Source organism: Giraffa tippelskirchi, chromosome 3, assembly GCF_054371585.1.
Source record: "Giraffa tippelskirchi isolate mGirTip1 chromosome 3, T2T-mGirTip1v1.2.pri, whole genome shotgun sequence".
NCBI classification, from domain to species: domain Eukaryota; kingdom Metazoa; phylum Chordata; class Mammalia; order Artiodactyla; family Giraffidae; genus Giraffa; species Giraffa tippelskirchi.
This window is the reverse complement of record NC_137277.1, coordinates 41,727,546-41,753,477: the sequence shown is the minus strand read 5'-3', so window position 1 is coordinate 41,753,477 and position 25,932 is coordinate 41,727,546. Positions and strand designations below refer to the sequence as shown.

General features: G+C 40.6%; 1 protein-coding gene and 1 long non-coding RNA gene across 9 annotated transcripts in view; one reads left to right on the top strand and one right to left on the bottom strand.

Annotated features, from left to right (window-relative positions):
- EFCAB5 (EF-hand calcium binding domain 5) overlaps positions 1-17,730 on the top strand; it is a 92,016-nt gene extending 74,286 nt beyond the window's left edge. For 2 of the 7 annotated variants that reach the window (XM_081580214.1, XM_081580213.1), the window contains exons 18-24: positions 922-1,074; positions 3,259-3,362; positions 7,456-7,709; positions 9,305-9,591; positions 9,975-10,071; positions 17,126-17,155; positions 17,622-17,730. In XM_081580214.1, coding sequence (XP_081436340.1) covers positions 922-1,074; positions 3,259-3,362; positions 7,456-7,709; positions 9,305-9,591; positions 9,975-10,071; positions 17,126-17,155; positions 17,622-17,632 — 936 coding nt within the window. In that variant the 3' untranslated portion in view covers positions 17,633-17,730. Of the gene's footprint in view, positions 1-921; positions 1,138-1,178; positions 1,378-3,258; positions 3,363-7,455; positions 7,710-9,304; positions 9,592-9,974; positions 10,072-17,125 lie in introns of those variants that run through there. The other 5 variants (XR_014079580.1, XR_014079579.1, XM_081580212.1 and 2 more) reach the window with 5 other exon arrangements.
- On the bottom strand, positions 164-25,867 carry LOC145542107 (uncharacterized). Of its 2 annotated transcripts, none has more exons than XR_014079591.1 (2): positions 25,766-25,867; positions 164-1,782 (listed from the first exon to the last, which is right to left on the bottom strand). It is a non-coding gene; the product is annotated as an uncharacterized LOC145542107 (long non-coding RNA). The 2 variants fall into 2 exon arrangements; XR_014079593.1 differs by lacking the exon at positions 164-1,782 and adding an exon at positions 12,944-14,359.
- Between the last annotated feature and the right edge of the window lie 65 nt (positions 25,868-25,932).

Below are 25,932 nucleotides of genomic sequence, written 5' to 3'. Positions count from 1 at the left end.
AAAACCATGTAATCTAGGATACTGCAGGCCTGGGAACCAGGCATACCTGCACAGCTGATCTGATGACAGTAGCCATGTAAACACGCAGACATCAATCTTGCATCAGATTGGGGCAGCTCTTACCCGTCTGTCCAAGGCTGGCATTAGTTCTTGGCTTCTAAACTTTTTCTTTTTTTCTCATTTCAAAATTTACCTTGTTCTTATGACACTGCTCTCTGATAGTATATACCACTGATTTCACTGGATGATTATCAGGAAACATAATAAGTTAGATGGATTTTCCGATAGATCTCTGTTTACTCTTTTGGTTTCATTTGTTCATAGTGGACCCTGAAACACTTTTGAGAACACTTTTGAAATGCCTTTTGAGAACCAGTGAATAATTTTCAGGAAGTAGATGATCATCGGGCTTCCCTGGTGGCTCAGTGATAAAGAATCTGCCTGCCAATACAGGAGTTGTAGGTTTGATCAATGGGTCTGGAATATCTCCTGGAGGAGGAAATGGCATCCCACTCCAGTATTCTTGCCTGGAAAATCTCATAGACAGAGGAGTCTGGTGGGCTACAGCCCATGGGGTTACAGAGTCGGACACGACTGAGCGACTAAACAACAACAGCAACAACAGATAATCATTAATTAAAAAGATAATTCAGGGGACTCTCCCGGATGTTCCAGTGGTTAAGAATCTGCCTTCCAAGGCAGGGGATGCAGCTTTGCTCCCTGGTCAGGGAACTAAGATCCCACATGCCAGGGGGCAAACAAGCCCACATACCACAATGAAGAGCCATGTGTGCAGCTATTAAGATCTGATGCCACCAAATAAGCAAAAATAAAATTTAAAAAAAGATAATCCAATTGATGCATTACTAATTATTTCGCTATTTTTAAAAGAAAAGGCAATTTAAATTTCTGTCTCTACAGGGTGTTGCCAATGTCTTTAGTACTGCCTATCACTACGTCCACAGCCGGGAGCACATCCTTCATATTGTGATCACTGGCATCGGCTGGCTCTACAACATCACACCCAGCATCACTGCCATCTCTACATACTTTGTTGAGCCCGACCCAGAGAAGGTAGCTTCTGCTTGGGTTTGTCCAGTGAAAGGCACCAGTAGGAGACTGGCCGGCAGAAGGAGAGTGAGGTTGGGGTATTTATGCTTTTGGCTCTCCCTCTCTAGGTTGCTTTGGGTTAGCTGTGTTCTTCAACAAAAGGCCACTGTACGAATAGAATGAAGGGCCATCTCGGGGGCTCCGTGTGGCAAGAAGAGTTCCCGGCCCCCAGGTCTCTGTTCAAGAGACAAGAAGTCAAGTGATCTCTGTGGGTTATGAAAACTGCTAATACATTCTCTTTTTTTTTTTAAACATTTTTGAACAATAGTCCTGCTCAGAATGTCTGCTTGAAGAGGGCTCCATGCCTTCAATATGTGAAATCTTATGTTAATGGGAAATAAGAGATCATAATCTGTTCTTTTTCTTTATCCTTCTTCTTTGGACCACACACATTTCAAATTTACTGTTAAAAATATTTACCTGTTAGAGAAAGACAGCACTCAGCTGTGTTTTAAACGTATTCAGTATACAGTCTTTGATTCAAGAAGAAAGTAATTTGATACTTAGAGAATGGGGAGGCCAAAATTAAAAGTTGGGAAATAAAAAAGAAAAGACCACTGTACCTTAAGTCACATGGTCCTCTCTACTTGGCTGTCTTCTCCAGGTCCTGGTAATTGCTTCCTCTCCTTACCTCTTTGGGCTTCCCAGGTGGCTCAGTGGTAAACAATCTGCCTGTCAAGCAGGAGAAGCTGGCTTGATCCCTGGGTCAGGAAGATTCCCTGGAGAAGGAAATAGCAACCCACTCCAGTATTCTTGCCTGGATAATCCCATGGACAGAGGAGCCTGGTGGGCTACAGTCCACGGGGTCACAAAGAGTCAGACCTGACTGAGCCACTACCATCACCACCTTCAGGCTAAGAGTGATAGCAGCTCCCCATAAATATAACTTTTTAAAAAATCTAATTTTTTACCAAAGTTCTTTTTAAGTTTAACAAAATTGCAAGAAAAATTCCAGTATAATTTTTTAATTGGCTAAATGATTTTATCTTCATATGGAGGAAGAATAAATGCATGAGAATAGCTAAGACAATGAAGGATAGGGGGGAATTTACAACCGTTGTCTGAGGAAGGATGGCTGAGTCTCAAAGATTGAAGTGATTAAAGTGAGGTTGATACATTGATGACATAAAAATGTAAAACTTTCTTGCACCAAAGTTATAAACACAATTAATTGCCATATACCTGGCAGAGAATAACAGTGTTATATAAAAATCGGTGGGATTTTGAAAATCCAAAAGAAAAAATAAGCAAAAGACAATTTTATTTTTAAAAAAACCTCATGCAAATGGTCAATAAACATAGGAAAAATGTTCAGTTGTTCTCATAATGAAATACAAATTTAAGGAAAAGATAATTTCTCACCTACTAAATTGAAAAACATTTTTTAAACTGTAATTTGAAATGTCTGTTAGATATCTAAGTGGCGATATTGAACAGGCAGTTGGATATATGAGCTTAGTGTTTGGGGGAAATCCAGTCTGGCAAGTAAATTATATTTAAAACCATTCGACCGGTCACACAACATCATAATGTCTTTAATTCCACTGCACTGCATACTTATGAATGGCAAAAATAATAATATTATGCTGCGTATATTTTACCAAAACAACCCAAAGCAACATAAACCATGAGACTGGTTGGGATGACCAATAGAATGAATCAGCCTAGGGAAAAAAATTTCTGAGGCCCAAACCTAGAAGCCTTCCAAGTGTTTGGTTTCATTGTGGATCAAAATTATATTGACCTTGACCTATAACCTGAAAAACATTTTATATTGCCTGCTGCTCCTGCTGCTAAGTCGCTTCAGTCGTGTCCGACTCTGTGTGACTCCATAGACGGCAGCCCACCAGGCTCCCCCGTCCCTGGGATTCTCCAGGCAAGAACACTGGAGTGGGTTGCCATTTCTTTCTCCAATGCATGAAAGTGAAAAGTGAAAGTGAAGTCGCTCAATCGTGTCTGACTCTTAGCGACCCCATGGACTGCAGCCCACTAGTCTCCTCCGTCCATGGAATTTTCCAGGCAAGAGTACTGGAGTGGGGTGCCATTGCTTTTCTAATTTTTTTTCTATTTATTTGTCCCCCAAAATCTCAATGAGAGCGTGAAGTTTAATGGCTCCTCTCTGTAATGAAATTTCTACCTCTTTTCAAGGATTCAGACTATGTTTTACGAAATATGATGGTCACAGGGCAGCAAGGTCTAACAGAAATCCACAAGAATCCCTCTGTCATCTTTAGGAAGACATGCATCTTCAGGTATGGGACATACCTCACCGCCTGTTTTGTTTGACTGCCAGCTTCTGCCTCTTATGAATATAATGGCTCTCATTCTGATTGGGCTTTAAAGGAAAATTACTGTAGACCTTTGTCTGCCTGGGTCCTATCCCCCTTAAGTTCTTTTTAAAACAGATTTCAATGTAGTGTTTTATTTTTTATAATTTTCTTATTAACATGGAATTAACAAAAACCCATCATGGTTATAAAAAATACATCCACATCACTAATCAGAGCTCATCCTGTTAATGTTAGCTAGCCTGCAGACATTTTTTTTCTTTTAACTTAAAGAAGACAGGCTGGGGCAAAGATGGAGAGGAGGCAGAGAATGTTGCCTTTAATAATTACCCAGTTCTAGATTACCTTGAATGCCTCTCACGTGTGAAATGCAAAGAATGCTATTAAACTACTACAAAAACAGATGTTAACTAGAATACACTGCTTCTTAGAGGGTAGTTGAATAGAGCATAGTTGAATAGGCAGTAACCTATCTCAGGCTAGTAGGCAATTTGACATTTAAGTACCTATGTTAATTCAATTTCAGTTTGGCCTCATACCAGAATGTTCATTCAGTTTTAAGCTCCTTTCCATATAGTTATTCCTTGTGCTGGTTAAGAGTTTTATAAGAGTCCTTCTAACACTCAGACTTACAACCTTGGATTCCTGTGTATAACTTATAGCAGGTGCCTTTTGAGGAACTCTGTTGACTAAGGAAGCTTAGCATGATGCTTCACTACTATGGCTATCATGAAGACACGGCTCAGCAGCAGCAAGGGGTAGGAACAGCAAAACAAGGGTATAACCTTTCTATCATGACAGGATTGGTGTTATGAACTATAAATGTGCTTTTCTGGCCATACCCACAGCATGAAGGATCTTAGTTTCCCAACCAGGGATTGAACCCATGCCCCTTGCAGTGGAAGCACAGAGTCCTAGCTACTGGACCACTAGGGAATTCCCTAAATGTGTTTTTTCTGAGGCTGTGCTAAGCACCAGCATTTTTACAGATAGCTAAAAGGAATGACATCTCAATATCATGTAGATGGGGAAAGGGGAAAAGAGATAAAAGGAGGTGTTTATACTTCCCAAGGGAAAGAAGGAGCCAGTACATTTCTATGAAAACCTCAGGTCCCTCACTGAAACAGGTACTGTCAGTGCCCTGCCCAAGTACCTTCTGCCAGGAGCTGCAGATCCTATTGCTAATAAGTCACCCTGTAGTTGTCCCTGGAGAAGCAAGGCGAGCCCCTCTCCAGGAGGGGCCTAAGAGCTCTGTAAACCCCTCCCCAACACACACCCAGAGCAGCTTAGAGCTTAGTTGTTGTTTAATCGCTAAGTCGTGTCCGATTCTTTTGTGACCCTATGGACCCTAGCCTACCAGGTTTCTCTGTCTGTGGGATTCTCCAGGCAAGAATATTGGACCCAGAGGGATGGGATGGGGAGGGAGGTGGGAGGGGGGTTCAGGATGGGGAACACATGTAAACCCATGGCTGATTCATGTCAATGTATGGCAAAAACCACTACAATATTGTAAAGTAATTAGCCCCTAACTAAAATAAATAAATTTATTAAAAAAAAAAAAAGAATATTGGAGTGGGTAGCCATTCCCTTCTCCAGGTGATCTTTCCAATCTAGGGTTCGAAAGTGAAAGCTTGTCCACGTCTCCTGTATTGGCAGTCAGATTCTTTACCATTGAGCCTCCCGGGCAGCCTCTTAATGAGTAATATTTATAGAAGACATGAACTATGTTATGGTCCATGGAGAACTCTGCTTGACTCATTTCTACATGCATGAGTCTGTATTTTTAGCTACTAATGGTGGGAGACAGTTGGCTATTCTTAGCATTCTGTAGTGACTCACAGATAGTCAGTGGTAACTAAACTGTTAAGTCAAGATGTATCTGTTTCCGTTTAGAGCTGTAATGAATGACAGAGACTTCTCCCCTGCTTCAAGATGGGGCAGAGTGTGGGTGCAATTTGCCTTCCAAAGCTCCTTTAGGGATCAGGGTGAGGATAAACTTCACCTGAAATCACAGTTTTAAAAATATTTATTTATTTGGCTGCACCTGGTCTTAGTTGCGGCATGCAAACTTTTAGTCACTGTCATGCAGGATCTAGTTCTGTGACCGGGGATTGAACCAGGCCCCCTGCACTGGGAGTGCAGTCTTAGCCACTGGACCACCAAGTAAGCCCCTTAGCATCTCCCGCTTCCCCATCCTGTTTGCCTCAGACCTTCACAGGTTTCTCCCGAAAGCACTCCCTCAGAGGATAATTCACACAGAGCATCCCTTTGTCAGGCTGTGCTTCTAGAGAACCTGACCTAATACATTCATCTTTCTTTGGGCATTCAACCAAGACTTATTGGACAATACATAAACAAAAAATGAATATCCTCAGTTAAGGACAAGTCTATAGTAAAGACAGTAAGGCAGAATTTTACTTCCCTGGAGGTCCAGTGGCTAAGACTCAACACTCTCAATGCAGGGGGCCCAGGTTCGTTCCCTGGTCAGGGAACTAGATCCTGCATGCTGCAACTAAAACCCAGCACAGCCAAATAAATAAAATTTTAAAAATAAGGCAAAGTGGATGGACATGGAACAACAGACTGGTTCCAAATAGGAAAAGGAGTACATCAAGGCTGTATATTGTCACCCTACTTATTTAACTTATATGCCGAGTACATCATGAGAAATGCTGGGCTGGAGGAAACACAAGCTGGAATCAAGATTGCCAGGAGAAATATCAATAACCTCAGATATGCAGATGACACCACCCTTATGGCAGAAAGTGAAGAAGAACTAAAGAGCCTCTTGATGAAAGTGAAAGAGGAGAGTGAAAAAGTTGGCTTAAAGCTCAACATTCAGAACACAAAGATCATGGCATCTGGTCCCATCACGTCATGGGAAATAGGTGGGGAAACAGTGGAAACAGTGGCAGACTATTTTGGGGGGCTCCAAAATCACTGCAGATGGTGACTGCAGCCATGAAATTGAAAGACGCTTGCTCCTTGGAAGAAAAGCTATGACCAACCTAGACAGCATATTAAAAAACAGAGACATTACTTTGCCAACAAAGGTCCGTCTAGTCAAGGCTATTGTTTTTCCAGTAGTCATGTATAGATTGGAGAAGGCAATGGCACCCCACTCCAGTACTCTTGCCTGGAAAATCCCATGGACGGAAGAGCCTGGTAGGCTGCAATCCATGGGGTCGCTAGGAGTCGGACACGACTGAGCGACTTCACTTTCACTTTTCACTTTCATGCATTGGAGAAGGAAACGGAGACCCACTCCAGTATTCTTACCTGGAGAATCCCAGGGACGGGGGAGCCTGGTGGGCTTCCGTCTATGGGGTCGCACAGAGTCAGACACGACTGAAGCGACTTAGCAGCATGTATGGATGTGAGAGTTGGACTATAAAGAAAGCTGAGCACGGAAGAATTGATGCTTTTGAACTGTGGTGTTGAAGAAGACTCTTGAGAGTCCCTTGGATTGCAAGGAGATCCAACCAGTCCATCCTAAAGGAAATCAGTCCTTGGTGTTCATTGTAAGGACTGATGTTGAAGCTGAAACTCTGAAGCTGAAGCCAATACTTTGGCCACCTGATGTGAAGAGCTGACTCATTTGAAAAGACCCTGATGCTGGGAAAGACTGAAGGCAGGAAGAGAAGGGGATGACAGAGGATGAGATGGTTGGATGGCATCACTGACTCAATGGACATGAGTTTAAGTCAACTCTGGGAGTTGGTGATGGACAGGGAAGCCTGGCGTGCTGCGGTCCATGGGGTCGCAAAGAATCGGACACGACTGAGTGACTGAACTGAACTGAACTGGATGGAGTCTGACTCTGGTGCAGCTACTTTAGATCACAGGGGTCAGGGAGGGCTTCTCTGTGAGGAGCTGAGGGAGCTGAGCCCTGAGAACTTAAGGGGTGGAATGTGTCAGGCAGAGGAAATAGCAACAAGGGCTGGTGTGGCTCGAGTATAGTAGGCACAAGAGGAGGTGATTCAGTGCGTTTGGGTGGAATGTTGTAAACAGGCTTTTATTTTATACCCTCCTTATGTTTATTTGGTTTTGGTTTCAGAGATTTCCTCTTTAAGTGCACAGACAGTTCAGAAGTTGTTTTGGCCTCTGTCTGTGGAGAAAACCACATCATAGTTCCACTTCGTGAGAAAACAGGAGAAGCTTTGGGAGTCCTCGATGTTAACATTGGCAAGAGTAAGATGTTGTTGTATCGAGAGTTTAAAGATCTACAGAAAATGTTGAAGGTGATCCAGCTTGCCTGCAGTGAAATACTGGGCGAATTATCTGGAGAAATAAAGAAAAACTATATCCTAGGTATTGTGAATGCGGCAACTGTCTGAATTCATGGATTTAATAAATTTAGGGAAAATCAGACAATACAATGAAGGATGCATTTTCTAAAATGAATTGTTGCAAAATACAGATCTTTCCACATGGAAGGATTTCCTTCATGCAGTCTTGGACTGATTAGTCTGGCCTATACGTTAGAGCAAAGGGTAAGGAATCACATTTTCTTGCCTAGAGTCATGGTTTTAGAACTGAAGGACTCATAAAAGCAATATGCTGCTGCTGCTAAATCGCTTCAGTCATGTCCGACTCTGTGCGACCCCACAGAGGGAAGCCCACCGGGCTCCCCCGTCCCTGGGATTCTCCAGGAAAGAACACTGGAGTGGGTTGCCATTTCCTTCTCTAATGTATGAAAGTGAAAAGGGAAAGTGAAGTCACTCAGTTGTTTCCAACTCTTAGAGACCCCATGGTCTGCAGCCTACCATATAGAATAACATTTATTAAATGCCACATCATATGTCAAGCACTTTAAATATGGTATTTCAATCAGTCCTTACCATAACTCTAGGAGGTGAATGGTGATTATTTCATTTTACAGACAAGGGAAGTAGAATTCAGAGAAACAAAACAACTTGCACCAAATCACACAGTTAACAAGTGGTAAAGGCTGGATTTGCACCCCAGTTTGGGTGCTCTTTCCACCACAATGTGCTTGCGTGCTCAGTTCTGTCCGACTCTTTGTGATCCCAACCTGCTCTGTCCATGGGATTATGCTGGCAAGAACACTGGAGTGGGTTGCCATTTCCTCCTCCAGGGGATCTTCCCGACCCAGAGATCAAACCTGTGGCTCCTGAATGGCAAGTGGATTCTTTAGCACTGGGCCATTTGGGAAGCCCTGACAGCATTAACTCACAGGAACATCTCATTTTACAGAGAAAGGAGCTAAGGCCTGTCAAAGTAAAGGTCCAAGAGCAAGCTATTGCAGAGCCAAGAACAGACCCCAGACCTTGCGATTCTACCTCCACCAGGCTGCTCTTAGCGCAAAACCAGTGTAGGCAGAAGGAAGGGAAGGAGGAAGCATGGAAACCTTTCACTACCAAGATTGGAATAAATAGAATTAGTAGAGTAACAGTGTTGGATAAAGCTGAAACATTTCTAGCCATTACACCATGTGGGATAAAAAGGAAAAAGAAAGGAAAATTCGTATCTTTTGAGCATCCACTATGTGTAAGACCTGGGACTAAGCACTTTTCCATATACCATCTCCTGTTAATTTCCACAGCTCAATGGGAAAGTAGGGATCAACTCTTCTCACAGAAAATGAAAAGGACGCTCAGAGAGACAACTGAACTAATAAGGGTGAAAGTAGGTTTCAAACCAAGGTGCAGCTCCAAATAAAGGTTTCACCTTTCCTCAAAGCATCTGCCTGTGAACCCTACAGGTGTGATTCCATTTTTGCCTTTTGATTTCATGACTAGAGAAACTAAGGTTGTTTAATGTTATAGGATATAGTCTTTTTTTCCTAAAAAGAAAACAAAGGTTTGCTATATTATGTTCAGAATCCCGTGAAAAAGTAATATGTGTTCTGAACAGCCATGTGGGATGCCTTTCTGTTATTCTAGAGATTGAAAGTATGGGAGAAGTCCAGCGAGCAGGCATTCTCTTCTTCAGAGTCATGCTACAGGAGCTACAGGAATGCCTTGGGCTACTTAAATCCACAGACTTTGTGTCGCTGTTGCTGTATGATTATGACCCTCTGGCAGAGGGCAAAGCCCCATCAGACAGCCAGTCCCAGGATCTGGAAGCCAACATAAAATTAGTACAAGACATCCTGAAAGGGATTATCGTGTTCTTTCATCCAGAGTTGAAATCATCAAGTGACTTAGAAAGTTGGGATCACTGTAAACTGGTAAGTTTCATTAAAAAAAAAAAAAACTCTTTATTGAAGAATAACCTACACAAGTTTAGATATACAAATCTAATTGCACAAATCCTTGATACACAAAGGCAAGAATTTTTACACAATGAATGTAAGAGGCACCTAGAACAAGAAACAGAACATGAGTGGCATCCCCCAAACCTTCCTTTCTACCCTCCCCCATCACCAGCCTCATTCACATACACATACACACACTCTCTCTCACACCCCAGGGGTAACCAGAACCCTGATGTCTAACACCATAGATTGATTTTGCCTGTTTCAAAGTGTGTATAAATGGAATTATGTAAACTGAGGAATCAGGCACTCTACTTCCGCTTGATGATTCCACGATTTTTGTTCTTTGTTTACAGTACGTAAACCAACAATTAGTCGAAAATATTTGTGACTTTGATCCAACTGCTATGGAACTGAAAGTTAATTTAAAGCTCATTGATGAATACTTTGAAGGTAAATTTCCACTTAATTATAGTCTAAATTTATACCAACAGCAACAAAATACAGTTGCAATCCAGAGATTTTTATTAGAATAAAGTGGCTCAAGGTGCAGTGCATGTGTGCTCAGTCGTGTCAGACTCTTTGCAACCCCATGGCCTGTAGCCCGCCAGGTTCCTCTGTCCATGGAATTTTCCAGGCAAGAATACTGAAGTGGATTGCCATTTCCTACTTCAGGGGATCTTTCCACCTCAGGGATCGAACCCTCATCTCCTGCATTGGCCTGCAGATTCTTTACCGCTGAGCCACCTGGGAAGCCCCAAAGCCCTCAAAATTCAATTTTTAGGGGAAAATAGTTCTGATTATAGTCTTCTGAAAGGAAGGGCATTGTCTATAATCTATTGCAATCCCCATAGTGACTGTCTGTGCCACATGAGAATTCAGAGTTGCCTCTATCTCCCACTTACTGACTCCATATTCAAAACTCTTTAAAAGAAAAAAAACAAAAACAAATGGGGGCTGCAGTAAGGCTAGAAGCCAAGTTCCTTAAGCGAAAAGGCAGCTATGATCTTTAGTTTCCATGAAGAACCAAATAAAACAATAGATCATGAGTCTTTACAGACTAGTAATGTAGACTTTTTGGAAGGAGGAGCATCAGCAGGGATCAAGAGAATGAGGCTCTGGACTTCCTTGGTGGTCCAGTGGTTAAGACTCTGCTCTCCCAATGCAGGGGGCATGGGTTCCATCACTGGTCGGGGAACTAAGATCTCACCTGCCATAAACATACATGCACAAGCACACATTCCTCCATATGGGTGTGTTATCCCACCAGAGACCTGAGGCTGTTTATGTGAATGGAACAGTAAATAATGAACGTTTCTTTCTTAAAAAAAAATAAAAGATTTAAAACTAACCATTGATTGGGGAAATGGCTCTGTAAAAATCCCTCACTAAGCCTTGTCTCCCTCTCCCCCATTCTCTTTGGACCCTCCAGACCAAGGGTTTCTGGACTTCTGGGACACATATAGTAGGCAGAGAGGCTTGGAACCAGATTCCTAGGACAAGAGATAGGAAAAGGCCACCCAGAGGAAGACAGCCCACACTCCTCAGGTTGTCTGTGACGGCGGAAGCATGTAGCACAGTGAAAGCAGGAAGCAGTGAGATAGGGTGGGTGGGTGAGAGAGAGAGATGTTCTGGCTTAGGAAGGAGAGATACTCCCAGAAGTTTGGGAGTGCTAGACACGAGGTTCACATAACAGTTAACATGAGTTAATGTGGACCAAGAGTGGTGCGAGTGAAAATTAGAATTCCTGTCTGGAATGGCTCCTATGTAGCCTCATGGCTGGTGGCTGATTCACAGGTACCTCTGCATTCCCAGGTGTTACAGTTCTCACTGCTTTTAAGGGGTCATTTAAGGAAAACAGGGGGCTTCCCCAGTGGCTCAGACAGTAAAGAATCTGCCTGAAATTCAGGACACCTGGGTTCGATCCCTGGATCAGGAGGTTCCCCAGGAGAAGGGAGTGGCAACCCACTCCAGTATTCTTGCCTTGGGAATTCCATGGACAGAGGAGCCGAGTGTAGTACCTGGGGTTGCAAAGAGCTGGACACGACTGAGCAGCTAACACTTTCACAGATGGGAACTCTGGCTAACTTCTTGAGGAAATGACCCCATTGTCAGTAGAAATTTGGAAATTTCCAAGCTCGCTGTTGAAGTCTGAAGCCTTTCTGATTCTGCGCATGTGACTTGTTTTGTTTCTCTCCAGAAGCTATAGAATCACTGCTTTATCCCCACGACTATGAAACTGCAAAATGATATATCTTTTTAAAAATTATTACATTTAAGTTGGAGGATAATTTCTTTACAATATTGTGGTGGTTTTTGCCATGCATCGACATGAATCACCCATGGGGGTACATGTGTCTCCCCATCCCGAACCCCCCTCCCAACCCCCCTCCCGCCTTCCTCCCCATCCCATCCCTCTGGGTTGTCCCAGAGCACTGGCTTTGAATGCCCTGCTTCATGCATTGAACTTGCACTGGTCATCTACTTTACATATGGTAATATACATGTTTCAATGCTCTCCTCTCAAATCATCCCACCCTCGCCTTCTCCCACATAGTCCAAAAGCCTGTTCTTTACATCTGTGTTTCTTTTACTGCCTGGCATATAGGATCATCGTTACCATCTTCCCAAATTCCATATGTATGCGTTAATACACTGTATTGGTATTTCTCTTTCTGACTTATTCACTCCGTATAATATCCAGTTTCATTCACCTCAAATGCGTTATTATAGCTCAGTAATATTCCATTGTGTATACATACCACACTTTCTTATCCATGCAGCTCTATTTTCATCCATTGATCTGAACACTCTGTGGGCCTTTTCAATTATGAAATGCAGGTCCCTACATCCTAATGATTTCCTCTCTGACATTAAGGCTGCTGCCCATGGCTGTGCAGTTTGTGTACTGCACAAATGTATCCTGCTGAGGGGTGGGGGGAGCTGAGATCTAACTAGGGTTCCATTCATGAAACTGTGTGCTTCAGCTTACAGTTATGTCTGCTTGGAAGAGGGGCATCTCCTTCTTCACACACTTTTTTCTGCTCACCAAGCTGTGTGTTCACAGTGTGCATTCATCCATTCACACAAAAATGACCTAGAGGTTAGAGGAGGCCCTGCCCTCCCTTTTCTGTGTTCCTTCTTTGGAACTCCTATTTTTCAGACATGGGAAATCCTAGATTCAGCCTCCAAAATCCCTATAGTTTCTTTCCTATTTTCCATCTTCTTTGTTTCACTTTCTGAGACATTCTCTCAACCTTTTACATTAGTTACTTACAGAGGTACATAGTCAAAGAGTTTGGAAGCCACTGCATAGAAGTATGAATTTTTGTAAAGATAAATTGCATTTATTTCAGTTCATACATGATTTGATCTATAACTACATCACGAAAAAAAGTCAATACAATGTGATACTGTATAGAAATTATGCTTCACTTGGAATAAGACTAATATATTTGCAAGAACTAAATTTGGCCTTAAACAAACTTCCACCCAAGGTTTGATAACTCAGGAAAAAATTTGGTTTTACCTCCTCATTTAACACGAACTCTTGCCCAACAAACTGGAAGCAGCACTCTGCAGTATCTTCAGGACCACAGTAAATTAGTGACATATTAAGTCCCTGACTGTCATGGAAAATAAGAATTCTCCTACCTACACAAAAACTGATTGAAATTGACACACATATACCCTTTTAAGTTTGATGTTGCATGGACCTTGTATGTGGCCATTGTATGTGGCAGTAATGTTAAGAGGTGGTAGAGGGTATGTGAAACAGTAGAAATAAAAGAAGTAAAATTTAGAGAACTAATGATGAAGAGAAGAGCATTCAATAAATATTGCTTAGAGCTTCCCTGGTGGCTCAGTGGTATAGAGTCCGCCTGCCAATGTAGAAGACATGGGTTCAATCCCTGATCTGGGAAAATTACACATGCCAGGGAGCAGCTAAGCCTATGCACCACGACTATTGAGACTGTGCTCTGCAACAAGAGAAGCCACTGCAATGAGAAGCCCGGGTGCCCAACTAGAGAGTAGCCTCAGCTCATTGCAACTAGAGAAAAGCCCAAGCAGCAGCAAAGACCAGCACAGCCAAAAAATAAGTAAATAAATGAAAAAATTTTTTAAAAGAAATACTGCTCACTGATCTTGGGTTAGTTGTTAGTTGAAAGGAGCAGCTACACACTAACTTTGAACTTGAAGCTTAAGAACTTCATTCTTTTGTGCTTCGTACATCTTTCTAATTTTCTGTCATTCCCAAAGCTTTTAATTTAATCTAATGTTAAAGCAGAGATTCATAAAAATGGAATTTTAATTAGAAATATCTTATAATGACCCAATGTTTTCAGCAGAATGATTTGCTATATAATTAAAAGTTTGATTAAGCTAGAATCTACAAAAAAACCATAAAATATTTCTGAATTAATCAGTTCATAAACACATTCAAAGGCTGAGCCAGCAATTTTTTTTTTAACTCATATATTCAAATAATTTACTATAACCTTTACCAAGGAAGAATTACTCAATCTATGCACACTGGCTCTCTGCTGAAATGCAAAGAGCTGGCATCTATTCACCACAAGAGGGCAGTAACAGTCAACCGTTGTTAACAGGAAACCCGCAGACCGATGGAGGCTTCCTTCAATAGAGGAATCATTAGAGCCAGTTGTTAAGGTATAAATCTCTCAGTGGAACAGGGCAGGGAAACAGGAACCTTCGCCCAGACATGTTCGGAGCTCTGTCCCTGGTAACAATAAGACAGGAAATAAGCAACAGGGGCTTGTGAAATGGAGCGACTTCGCTCACGTCCTTAAATCACCATGGAGATGGCCTACTAGCTTAATAATGGCTGCAGATAGGGGTCTGTTCATTTGGATGTCAGATAAGAACACTGGCAGGAGTCAGTGCAACAGAGCTCTTAATGGGGATTTGGAAAAGGCAGAATAAAGGCTGTGGGGAGCAGCAGAGCTGTTGTATCTCAGAAAATTAGTTAGGACTGGTTTTAGGAGTGTTCTAGGGTGTAATTTAATTTAGATTTGTAACATTGGGACATAATGATAAAGTAATTTTTTCAGCCTATAGCATTAACTTTTAAAGCTTCCAGGAAGTTAATTAATACAAAAAGAGATCAATTATAACAAATGCATCTCAATATTTTAAGTATATATGTTAATTGATCTAGTGTTACTCATATGATATGAATCAGGTATTTTTTAGGTGCTCTCATGTCTGACATCTGCTTTCATTTTTATTCATAATTGTCACTAATGTTACTGAGCTATAACCTGAAAAGACTTCAGTATTTGAAAAGCCTAACTTAATTATTCCACAATTTAATGTTTCAATCAACATTAAACACTTACAATTGAGAAAAAAGACAGTGCTTCTGTGTGTGTGTTAAAAGAGGAAACTTTAGAAAATTGTACTCACATTTTATACAGTGAGCGTCAAATAAAAATTGAGATTTGAGTATGTTTTCAATATTTTATGTGCCTTTCCTGTTCCACATTGTACCTTTTGTGGTAGTGATACCTTGAGAACCATAGAAAATCTTAACCTAATTCAGGGAAACTTGTTCCTTCACGTTGATAGAAGACAAGGAAATATGTTCTGTTTTGTCATCCTAATGGACAACCATGAGTGACATAATTGCCATCGTTATTAATGAGCTATTGAATAGAAGACAATATTTAAAATCTCTTAATCAGTTATGTGTATACATGTGTGCTCAGTCGTGTCTGACTCTGCAACCCCATGGACTGTAGCACACCAGGCTCCTCTGTTGATGGAATTTTCCAGGCAAGAATACTGGAGGGGTTACCATTTCCTACTCCAGAGGATCTTCCCTACCCAGGGATCGAACCCATGTCTCTTGCATCTCCGAAATTGGCAGGTGGATTCTTTACCACTGCACCACCTGGGAAGCCCTCTTATTTGATTATAAATATCATGTAATGGTTTGACTCAAGTCAAATCAATAAACATTTATTGGGTTAGGAACTGTATTAGCCACTAGAAGTAACAAAAAAGTAAAACATAGACCTGAGGGTAGAAGGCCCCTGAAAGAATGAAGGTATTTTTTTGAGCAACTACTCTTTGACAGATTTTTGCATGTCTTTCCTCTTTAATCCCCATAACAATTCTGAGGTATCTGTTTTGTGGAAGAAGAAACAGGCTCAAGGCAGTTAAGTGACTTTTCAAGGTGACAAAACTAGTTGGAGTAGAGCCAAGATTAGAATCCAGATCTGTTTAAGTATATTCTTTCCATTGGACCATTCTATCTGAATAGTCATTGACTTGACTCCTGAGAAAAAGTAATTTTTAAAAAAATTTTATTTATTCTTTGTTGTCCCGGTCTTCCTTGCTGTGCGTGGGCTTTCTCTACTTGTGATGAGTGGGGAATACCCTTTGTTGAGGTGCACAGACTTCTCACTGCTGTGATTTCTCCTGTTGCGGAGCACCGGCTCTAGGCACATGGGCTTCAGTAGTTGTGGCTCATGGACCTTAGTTGCTCCATGGCACGTGGAATCTTCCTGGACCAGGGATGGAAACCATGTCCCTTGCATGGCAGGTGGACTCCTATCCACTGTACCACCAGGGAAGTCCCAAAAGTAATTTTTTAAAAATAGTTTGCAGTTTAACAAATGAAATATTTTGGTGTGCAGTGATTATAGCTTTAAAAATAATTTTTAATTAGGAAATATTTCCAACATAGAGGTTAGAGACTAATACTTGTGTAGTCATTACAAGCCATATTCTTAATATGTTTTTGAGCCAGACATTTTTTAAAGAAAGGAAACATTACAGGAACAGTTGAGAATTTCTGTGTTCCTCCTATATCTCATTCTTTTCTTCTCCTCCCTAGAGCTAATACTATTATGAATTTGGTGTTTATCAGTTTCATGCATGATTTCTACTTTTACTACATGCCCATGAATCCATAAACAATATAATATTATTTTGCAAGTTTCAAAATTGTTTTTAACTGTATCCAAAAGAACATATTATTATACAGCTTACTTTTTCTTCTCAACAATATGTTTTTAAAAACGTAGTTACTGCTGAGTCTTAGTTGTGGCATGTGGGATCTAGTTCCTTGACCAGGAATGGAACTCAGGCCCCTTGCATTGGGAGCTAGGAGTCTTAGCCACTGGACCATCAGGGAAGCTCCCTCAACAATATGTTTCTGAGATATCCACAATGACATATGTAGTTCTAGTTCTTTGTTAAATGCTGCGTAGGGTTCCATTAAGGGGCTTCCCTGGTGGCTCAGATGGTAAAGAACTCACTTGGAATGCAGGAGACCCAGGTTTGAGCCTTGGGTTGAGATCCATTATATGAATATACCAAAATTATCCATTTTCCTATAATTACATAAATAAGATTCTGCTATGGTTTTGACTCAAAATATATCTAATGACCTTTTGTCATAATTTTTCTTATATCTTACTATTAAAATATATTTTAGTAACAGAAGTACAAACCTAACACTTTTTTTTTTTTGGTACAGATCATTCTCGAATCGAAGTATGGAAATTTGGTAATTCTGCCATCGAATACTTGTACCACTGGGCACACATCTGTTTAGCTCTCATAAAGCTAAACAAAAAAATAAGTAGTGCTATTTCACCCCCATTGCCATCCAAGACTGACTCCTATGTGTATGCAAAAATGCCAGGGGGAAGCTTGCCAGGGAAATGATAATGGAATTGATACTGTATTTAGGGTATTTTTGTCATGTTCAGTTTTGCTTGTTAACTATAAAAATATTTTCAATTGGAAAGGAGTGCCACATAGACATATTTTTCTCCTAGACCTTTATCTCAGCACTTTCTAAAACCAAAAGTGCCTCCGAAGGAAAAATTTGATCTAAGAAAATTTCCAGTTAAAGAAGCCATAACCAAATGTATGTTATAGAATATATTTTAAAGTTTCTTTTTAGTTTTAGCATTTTATCTGCTGTGGGCCTATTATGGTGTTGAGTGAGTTATTGTAATTCTTTTCAGGTAAAAAGTAAAGAACAGACTGAGTATTCAGGGGGAAAATGGCAGTTTTTACATCAAAAGAGCACAGTTTTTACATCAAAAAAATGTAATAAAGATTTTAAGAAATGGCCTGGAAATTGTTTTTCTAATTTTTCAAAGGCATTTATGAGCACCACATCCTCTCTGCTCCCATCTCCACTCCCTCACCTCCACTTACCCTAACAACTTTAAAAGTTATTTCAATAAATAGAAATTCTGGGGAAAGTTTGCCCATGACTCACGGAAAAAAAACTTTTTTTTTCATGACAAAATTTTCTTGAGTTCACGAACTGCAGAAAGAATTTATATTTATTTAAATCTTGTTATTACAGCCAACTTTACTGCCCTGTTGTGAGATTTCATCTTTGCAGTAAGATATCTGATGACAGAGTCCATTTTTAATAAAATTTGGGGAAATTAAACTTCATTTTCTTTATTTGGTTGACAAAATGTAACGCATTCCAAACATCTTATATTTTGAGACTGGAGGTCCCTTTTTAACCTTCGGTGATAAGATGGCAGTGTTATTTACCAGCCCTCATCTCTTGGCTGGTCCCATGCCCCGTTTTAACCTATAAGCCTGTTTCATATTTGGAAGTGAGCTTTTCAGGGCATTTGCTGCAACATTTCTAGGAACAATGTTCTTGAAGATATTAAACTGATAGCTACACACTCTGATGGCTTCAGAACAAGCTTTTAAGGGGTCCACTGTGAATACAGATAGCATTTTAGGTAGTATGGAGGGAAAATTTTTGCAAACTGTAACCTGTTGATCCATCTTGATGGGTATTAGGTTATTAATAACTAAATGGCATGCAGCTTAATGATAACAAATATCACACATCTGCATGATATTTTAACTTGAAGTATTTTCACATCCTAGCTCATCTGATCCTCCCCAATCTGCAGGGTTGGCAGACTCAATATGATTATCCCCACTTTATAAACGAGGAAATAAACTCAAAGAATGAGTTAGCTAGGTTACAATGAGTAAGGGGCACCCACATGTCCTGTTGGGCTTCCCTGGTGGCTCAGAGAGTAAAGCGTTTGCCCACAACGCAGGAGAGCTGGGTTCGATCCCTGGGTCGGGAAGATCCCCTGGAGAAGGAAATGGCAACCCACTCCAGTACTCTTGCCTGGAAAATGCCATGGACAGAGGAGTCTGGTAGGCTACAGCCCATGGAATCGCAAAGAGTCACATAGGACTGAGCAACTTCACGTGTCATTTTCTGTTTTATTGCTCTTGGCAGTACGCTAGATATTTCATCAACACTTTCCAAACTTCACTAGGCTAACGATTGTGCTATTGCTCTTTTGGGAATGACTATTTGTTTTTAGTCTATTTGTTTGCTCGCCCCAGGTCTTGTTTTGGCATGCGGGATCTTGAGTTGAGACTTGTGAATTCTTACTTGCCGCACGTGGGATCTAGTTCCCTGACCAAGGATTGAACCTGGGCCCCCTGTATTGGGAGTGTGGAATCTTAGCCACTGGACCACCAGGCAAGTCCCTGGAAACTATTTTAAAATTAAGCAACCAACAAGGCGGATTGCTTGAATTTTATTTAACTATCATTCAAGTAAAATCCTATCCCTTGACACCAGTACTTATTTTTTTAGAGAAGAGGATGTTATTTGTACTTGACAAAAATTCAGATGTTGGTTTATGGTTAAATCTATTTATTTGACTCAGTAGATTTATTGATTTACTTGTATTTACATATACTTCAGAAGCTCAGACTTGATTAACTGGTTATTTTTTTAGCTTTCTCCACAGCTTATAGGTAACAATGACACTGCATACTGCAGACCTTCCATATCACTTTCTTTTATATTAATAATTACAGCTTTTCATGGTCCAGGAACAAAATAAATGTTTCAAGACAATGATATTGGAATTAAGTTGCTGCTGCTGCTGCTGCTAAGTCGCTTCAGTCGTGTCCGACTCTGTGCGACCCCATAGACGGCAGCCCACCAGGCTCCGCCGTCCCTGAGATTCTCCAGGCAAGAATACTGGAGTGGGTTGCCATTTCCTTCTCCAGTGCATGAAAGGGAAAAGGGAAAGTGAAGTCGCTCAGTTGTGTCCGACTCTTAGCGACCCCATGGACTGTAGCCTACCAGGCTCCTCCATCCATGGGATTTTCCAGGCAAGAGTACTGGAGTGGGGTGCCATTGCCTTCTTAGAAGCTCCTATTGGCCCTTTTAACAGCTTTATTGAAATATAACACATATACTATACAATTCACATAATGTGTACAACTAAATGGTTTTTAGTATATTCACATAATTGTGAAACTATTCACAACAATTTCAGAAGATTTTCATCACCCCCATAAGAAACCCCATACCTTTAGCAGTACTCCCCATTTTTCTCACTCCAGTCTTAGGCAACTACAAATCTTGTTTTTTCTATGGGTTTGTCTATTCTGGATATTTTATATAAAAACAATTATATGTGATCTTGAGACTGACTTCCCATTCCTTCCTAATCTAAATGTGATCAAGCAACCAGCAGCCCTTAACTTCTACAGACATTCTCAATTACTGACTCAGAAGACCCTTTGCAGGTAATTTAGGGACTTTTCATTTCTCTTCTGTAAGGTTTTTATGTAATGCCACTCCTACCTAACCCCACCCTGAGCGCGTGCTAAGTCACTTTAGTCACGTCTGACTGTGTTACCCTGTGAACTGTAGCCTTCCAGGCTCCTCTGTCCATGGAATTCTCCAGGCAAGGATACTGGAGTGGGTTGCCAAGCCCGCCTCCAGATCTTCCTGACCCAGGTATCGAACCCATGTCTCTTACATCTCCTGCATTAGGCAGGCAGATTCTTTACCACTAGCGCCACCTGGGAAGCCCTAACCCCACCCTACATCATCCTTAACTCTGTGTTTCTGCTCTCCCCCACAGGATCTTATTATAAAGACCTCTCAACAAACAAGATCAATTAATTAAATATTGCCTATTTCTTTCTCCTGTAGGTATTGTAATTCCCCTTGGTGGGTGTTCCATCTCCTAGTCATTACCCTATTTTACCTCTGCTCAGTCTACTGCCTGAGCTTCAACTGTCCTGCCCACAGATCATAACTGGTGAAGCACTCAAGGTGGCCAAGTTTTGTTCCATATGACGCTGACTCTGTGTAGCCACAGCTGTTTGAATTAGGGTTGACCACTTGCCAAAGGGAGACAAGTTTGTGAAACAGTCTAATATTAAAAAGCACCCAAACCATTGACAAACCAAACTGGGAAATAGCAATAGAGCAGTGTCTAGAAGGGTATTTTTTAGAGAGGCCAAAAATGTCACGATAGGCCTTAAACAAATTGAAGCATGCTGCCATCCAGACACTACAAGTTAGCCGAACCTGTAGGTTGAGAAAAGTGAGTACAGATGACTCTTGAACAACACAGGAGTTAGGGGTAAACCACCCAATGTGCAGTCAAAAATGCACGTACAACTTTAGTCAGCCTTCTGCCTCTGCGGATTCAACTAACCACAGATCCGTAGTAATCTAGTACATATTTATTGGGGGAAAACAAATCCATGTGTGAGTAGAGCCAAGAAGTTCAAACCTGTTGTTCCAGAGTCAACTGTAGTTGGTTAGGGAAGAGTGGGCACAAAAGGAAGCAGAGAATGAAAGAGTAGGGATAAGTAATACTAGTGTCAAAAGGTTAAATCAAGATCCTTAAGTTTGGGTGCTGAGGGTCCCACAGTTGTCTCGCATCCAAGTCTAGTTGACTGTTCTGTGCTTGAAATCTTATCTCTGCAAGTCTAAGACAGAATTCTCTGTTGTGTAACAGAAGTATGGGAGTGATGATGCTGTCTTTTACTGGCTTACTCTGCTTCTGTCATTACAACCTCTCCCATTAAAGATCCCAAATACAGGTTCAAAATATTAGAAGACTTCTTCAAGTCTCTGATCCACTGTAGCAACTACCACCTTGCTGCAAACCAGGCCAAGTAATTGAAGAACTCAAACTCTCTGCAACACTGAGAAATCAGCCCTCTAGCTTTGGGAAAACCTGACAACTGCTTCATTAAACAGCCTGTAGGCAATAGAATACAGAATCCAATATTCCAATTTAGAAGCTCAAATTATATAGGATATTGAGCCTATAATTTTGTGTAACTAATTCCCTACCCAGTCTCTTTAAGAAGCAGATAGCCCAGGCAGGGGGCTTTATTATTTACCCTTTACTGATTCTTTTTAAGCAAAGTAACACATGCTCATAGTTTAAAGAATCCTCTGTCATACAAGGTCTGTTAAAACCAGAGCATTTCCCAGCTCTACCTTACCCCTATTTTCCTTGCTTCTGAGTCAACTATTTTCAATTCTTTTAGCTCAAGAGTTAATAAACAGTACAAGCTAAATCTAGCCAGTTGCCTGTCATGATACAGTTTTATTGGAAAAGTCATGCCCAAATTGTTTGTGACTTCTTCTTTCACACCCCTGGGCAGAGTTGAGTAGCTGCCAGAGACCTCTGACCCATAAAATCTAAAGATTTACTATTTGACCTTTTGCGCAAAAAGTTTGCCAATCTGTTTTGGCAGTAGTTTTGACATGCACCTCCATGTTGCAAAATAACATGCCATGTGGCATGTTTTTTTTTTTCTGAATTAGGCAATATTTATTAACCTCCTAGAATGCAAAATTTAGCTCCTTCCTCAGCGTGTGCATCCCCACACACACACACTTTCTACTCCTTCATTCTTCCCAACTACCTTGTAATTTAGATCAGAATAGCTGCTTATTCAGTGTTTGCATTATCATGATCATGTATGCTTATTTAGGACTTAGCCATGTAGTAAGTTATAATTATTTTTCTTTTCATGTTGACACATTTATTATATAAGGGATATGATAAAGTATACATATAAACAACCAGATAGAGATATATAGGTGAGGTCAGGAAGGGTATTTCTGTCCTCAAGTCTGCCATCCTTATGGCAGGTGGATATTTTCACCAACCCAGAAGCTCTCAGAATTCCATAAATTGGGTTTCCTTAATGGAGACTTCATTATGTAGGCAAGACCAATCATTAATTTGGTTTAAAAGTCCTCTCCCCTTCCCCAAGGATAGGGGTGGGAAAGAAAATTCCAAGCTTCTAATTATAGTGTGGTCTCTCTGGTTGATAAGCTCCCATCTGATGCTATCCAAGTTTACCTCATTGTAACAAAAACCCTATCACCCAGAGAACCAGGGACCAGGGTCAAAGATCAAATATCAAAACAGAAGTTGCTCTTCGTGATTTTATTACTCAGGAAATCACAAGGGTTTTATCTGTACCAGGAATCAGGGGCAGAAAGCAATATATGTTTCTATATATATATATATATTTTTTTTTTCATTTTTATTTTTGGCTGCACTGGGTCTTTGTTGCTGCACATGGGCTTTCTCTAGTTGCATGGTGAGTGGGGGCTACTCTTTAGTTACAGTGCATGGGTTTCTCACCACAGTGGCTTCTCTTGCTATGCAGCAAGGCTCTAGGGCCCTGGGGCTCCAGCAGTTGCAGTATGTATGCTCAGTAGTTGTGGCGTTTGCTTAGCTGCCCCGTGGCATGCGGGATCTTCCCAGACCAGGGATTGAACCTGTGTACTCTACACTGACAGGTGGATTCTCAATCACTGGACCACCAGAAGTCCATATATGTGTGTGTGTATATATATATATATATATATATATCCTTTTATTACACTGTGACCCAAGATTTCATATCTAGCTTCTATCTGGCCTTACCCTAATCACTTTGGCGGGGGGGAGACATTCAGCACATCCCTATATGCAAAGTTACATAATTCCTATAATAGTATGTTTCAGCATTAATTCATTTAAAAGAGTGGATCTTGAAGTGTGGTTTGTGGACTCCTGCAGGTCTCTAAAACACTTTTTGGATTTTCCAGGTCAAAACTATATTTCTAACAATGCTAGGACATTATCTGCCTTGTTTCACTCTCATCCTCACAACAGTGTGCAAGAGAACTTTCCAGAGGCTTCTTGATGTGTAACGATGTCATTGTTCTGACAGTTAATAGAACATGTGTGGATGCTTTTTTTAACTTTTTTCTTCCAGTTTTATTGAAGTACAATTAATATACAGCACTGTATAAGTTTACAGTGTATAGCATAATAATTTGACATATACATTATGAGAAGATTACAGTAAATTTAGTGAACATCCATCATCTCATAGATACAAAATAAAAACTATTTTTCCTTATGATGAGAACTCTTAGGATTTACTCTGTTAACAACTTTTATATATAACATATAGCAAGTCAATTATATTAATCATGTTATACATTACATCCAAATACTTATTTATCTGGAACTTTGTACCCTTTGACCATCTTCATCCAATTCCTCCTTCCACTACCCCACCCCTTCCTGCTTAAAAAAAAAAAATTATACTACACAAAGATACAAAGATCTACACAAAGATACAAGAAATGGTAAACATGTGGAATAACATATTTTTCTTAAAAATATTTTTAAAGGGTAATTGTTTAAAGAAAAATAATAATTTATTGTGCATTTATAACATTGTTAGATGTAAAAGCACAAAGTTTCAGAGGAAATTGGAAGTGTACTTTTTAAAGTTTTTGAGTGGTACATTGTTACTTGAAGATAGATTGTGATAGAGATGTATACTAGAAACCTTAAAGCAAAACCTTGCCAAAAAAAAAAAAGCCAAGTATGGCCAATAAACCAGCAAAGAAGTTGAATCATAAAAATCTTAAGCTAAATCATAAAAATTTATTGATTAATCCAAAGTCAAGGGGAATGTGGCAGAGGAGGGTACAAAGAACAGACAGGAAAAAGAAAAAAACAAACTGCAACTACACTAATACCTGCGTTAATGAAAATGTTCTAAATACCAACTTAAAAGGAAGAAATCGCTATATTGGATAAAAAGCAACACCCAACAATACGCTAGCAACAAGAGATTCACTTTATATTAAAAGTTATGTATTATATTAAAAGACACAAATTGATTAAAATAGGTTAAAAGTAAAAGGATGGGAAAAGATATACTATGCTAAAAACCAATGCTGGTTATAAATACTAATATTAGATAAAGTAGATAAAAATAAAGAGGATCATTTCTTAACGGTATAAGGGTCAATATAAAAGGACACAACAATTCTAAATGTTTAAATATGTAGTAGGGAAAGTTAGTCACTCAATCGCGTCCGACTCTGCTACCTCGGGGATGTAGCCCGCCAGGCTCCTCTGTCCATGGAATTCTCCAGGCAAGAATACCGAAGTAGGTAGCCATTTCTTTCTCCAAGGGATATTCCCCACCCAGGGGTTGAACCTGGATCTCCAGCATTGCTGGCAGATTCTTTACCATTCGAGCCACCAGGGAAGCCCAAGTATCTAATAACAAACTTCAAAATGCAGTACGTGGAACAAAACATGACATGAGAAAGGAGAAACAGACAAATCCATAACTACACTTGGAGGTTTAAACGTCCTTCTGTCGGCAGTTCACAAGATCTCTTCGACTGCTGTACAACTAGTTTGGCATGGGCCGAGAAAGAGTGTGTTCACACGTGAAATGTAATTTTTTTTTTCATGTCATGTATCACTTTACTTTCTATACCCAGTAGCACTATAGTATTGTTATTCATCACTACTGTCCAATAGCAATATACTTAGCGTATGGATATTCATCTTCTGTCAAGTTACCCTAAGCCAGGAATGGGTGCTTGCTCAGTCATGTCCGACCCTTTGCGATCCCCTGGACTGTACCCCACCAGGCTGCGCTGTCCATGGAATTTTCCAGGCCAAGAATACTGGAGTGGGTTGCCATTTCCCCCTCCAGGGAATCTTTCCCACCCAGGGATACTTACACTGAACATCTCAGGGGTTAAAAAACAAAAAAACAAAACACTCAAAAAAAAAAAAAACACACTCGACAGCCTAGGGCAGTGGCTTTCAAACTTGAGTATTAGGATTATCTGGTGGACTTGTTAAAATTCAGATTTCTGGACCCATCCCAGCGTTTCTGATTCCGTAGGTACGGAACAGGGCCAGAAATTTTCCATTTCTAATAAATTGCCAGGGGATGCCAATTCCCGGGACCACACTCTTGGAACCGCTGGCCTAAAATTTTGTTATTCCTTTCTTACCACTGATTTCGAGGCAATCCGTCGGTTTTCATACAATTCCCAAGGCCAAGGACGCCATTCCCAGCAATGCGGAAGTAACCCAAAGTCAAACCAAGCGGCTACGCCAGTTCTAGGCCGGCCAAAGCCCCGCGAGAATTCGCGTGATGACGCCAGCGTTTGCATCAGCG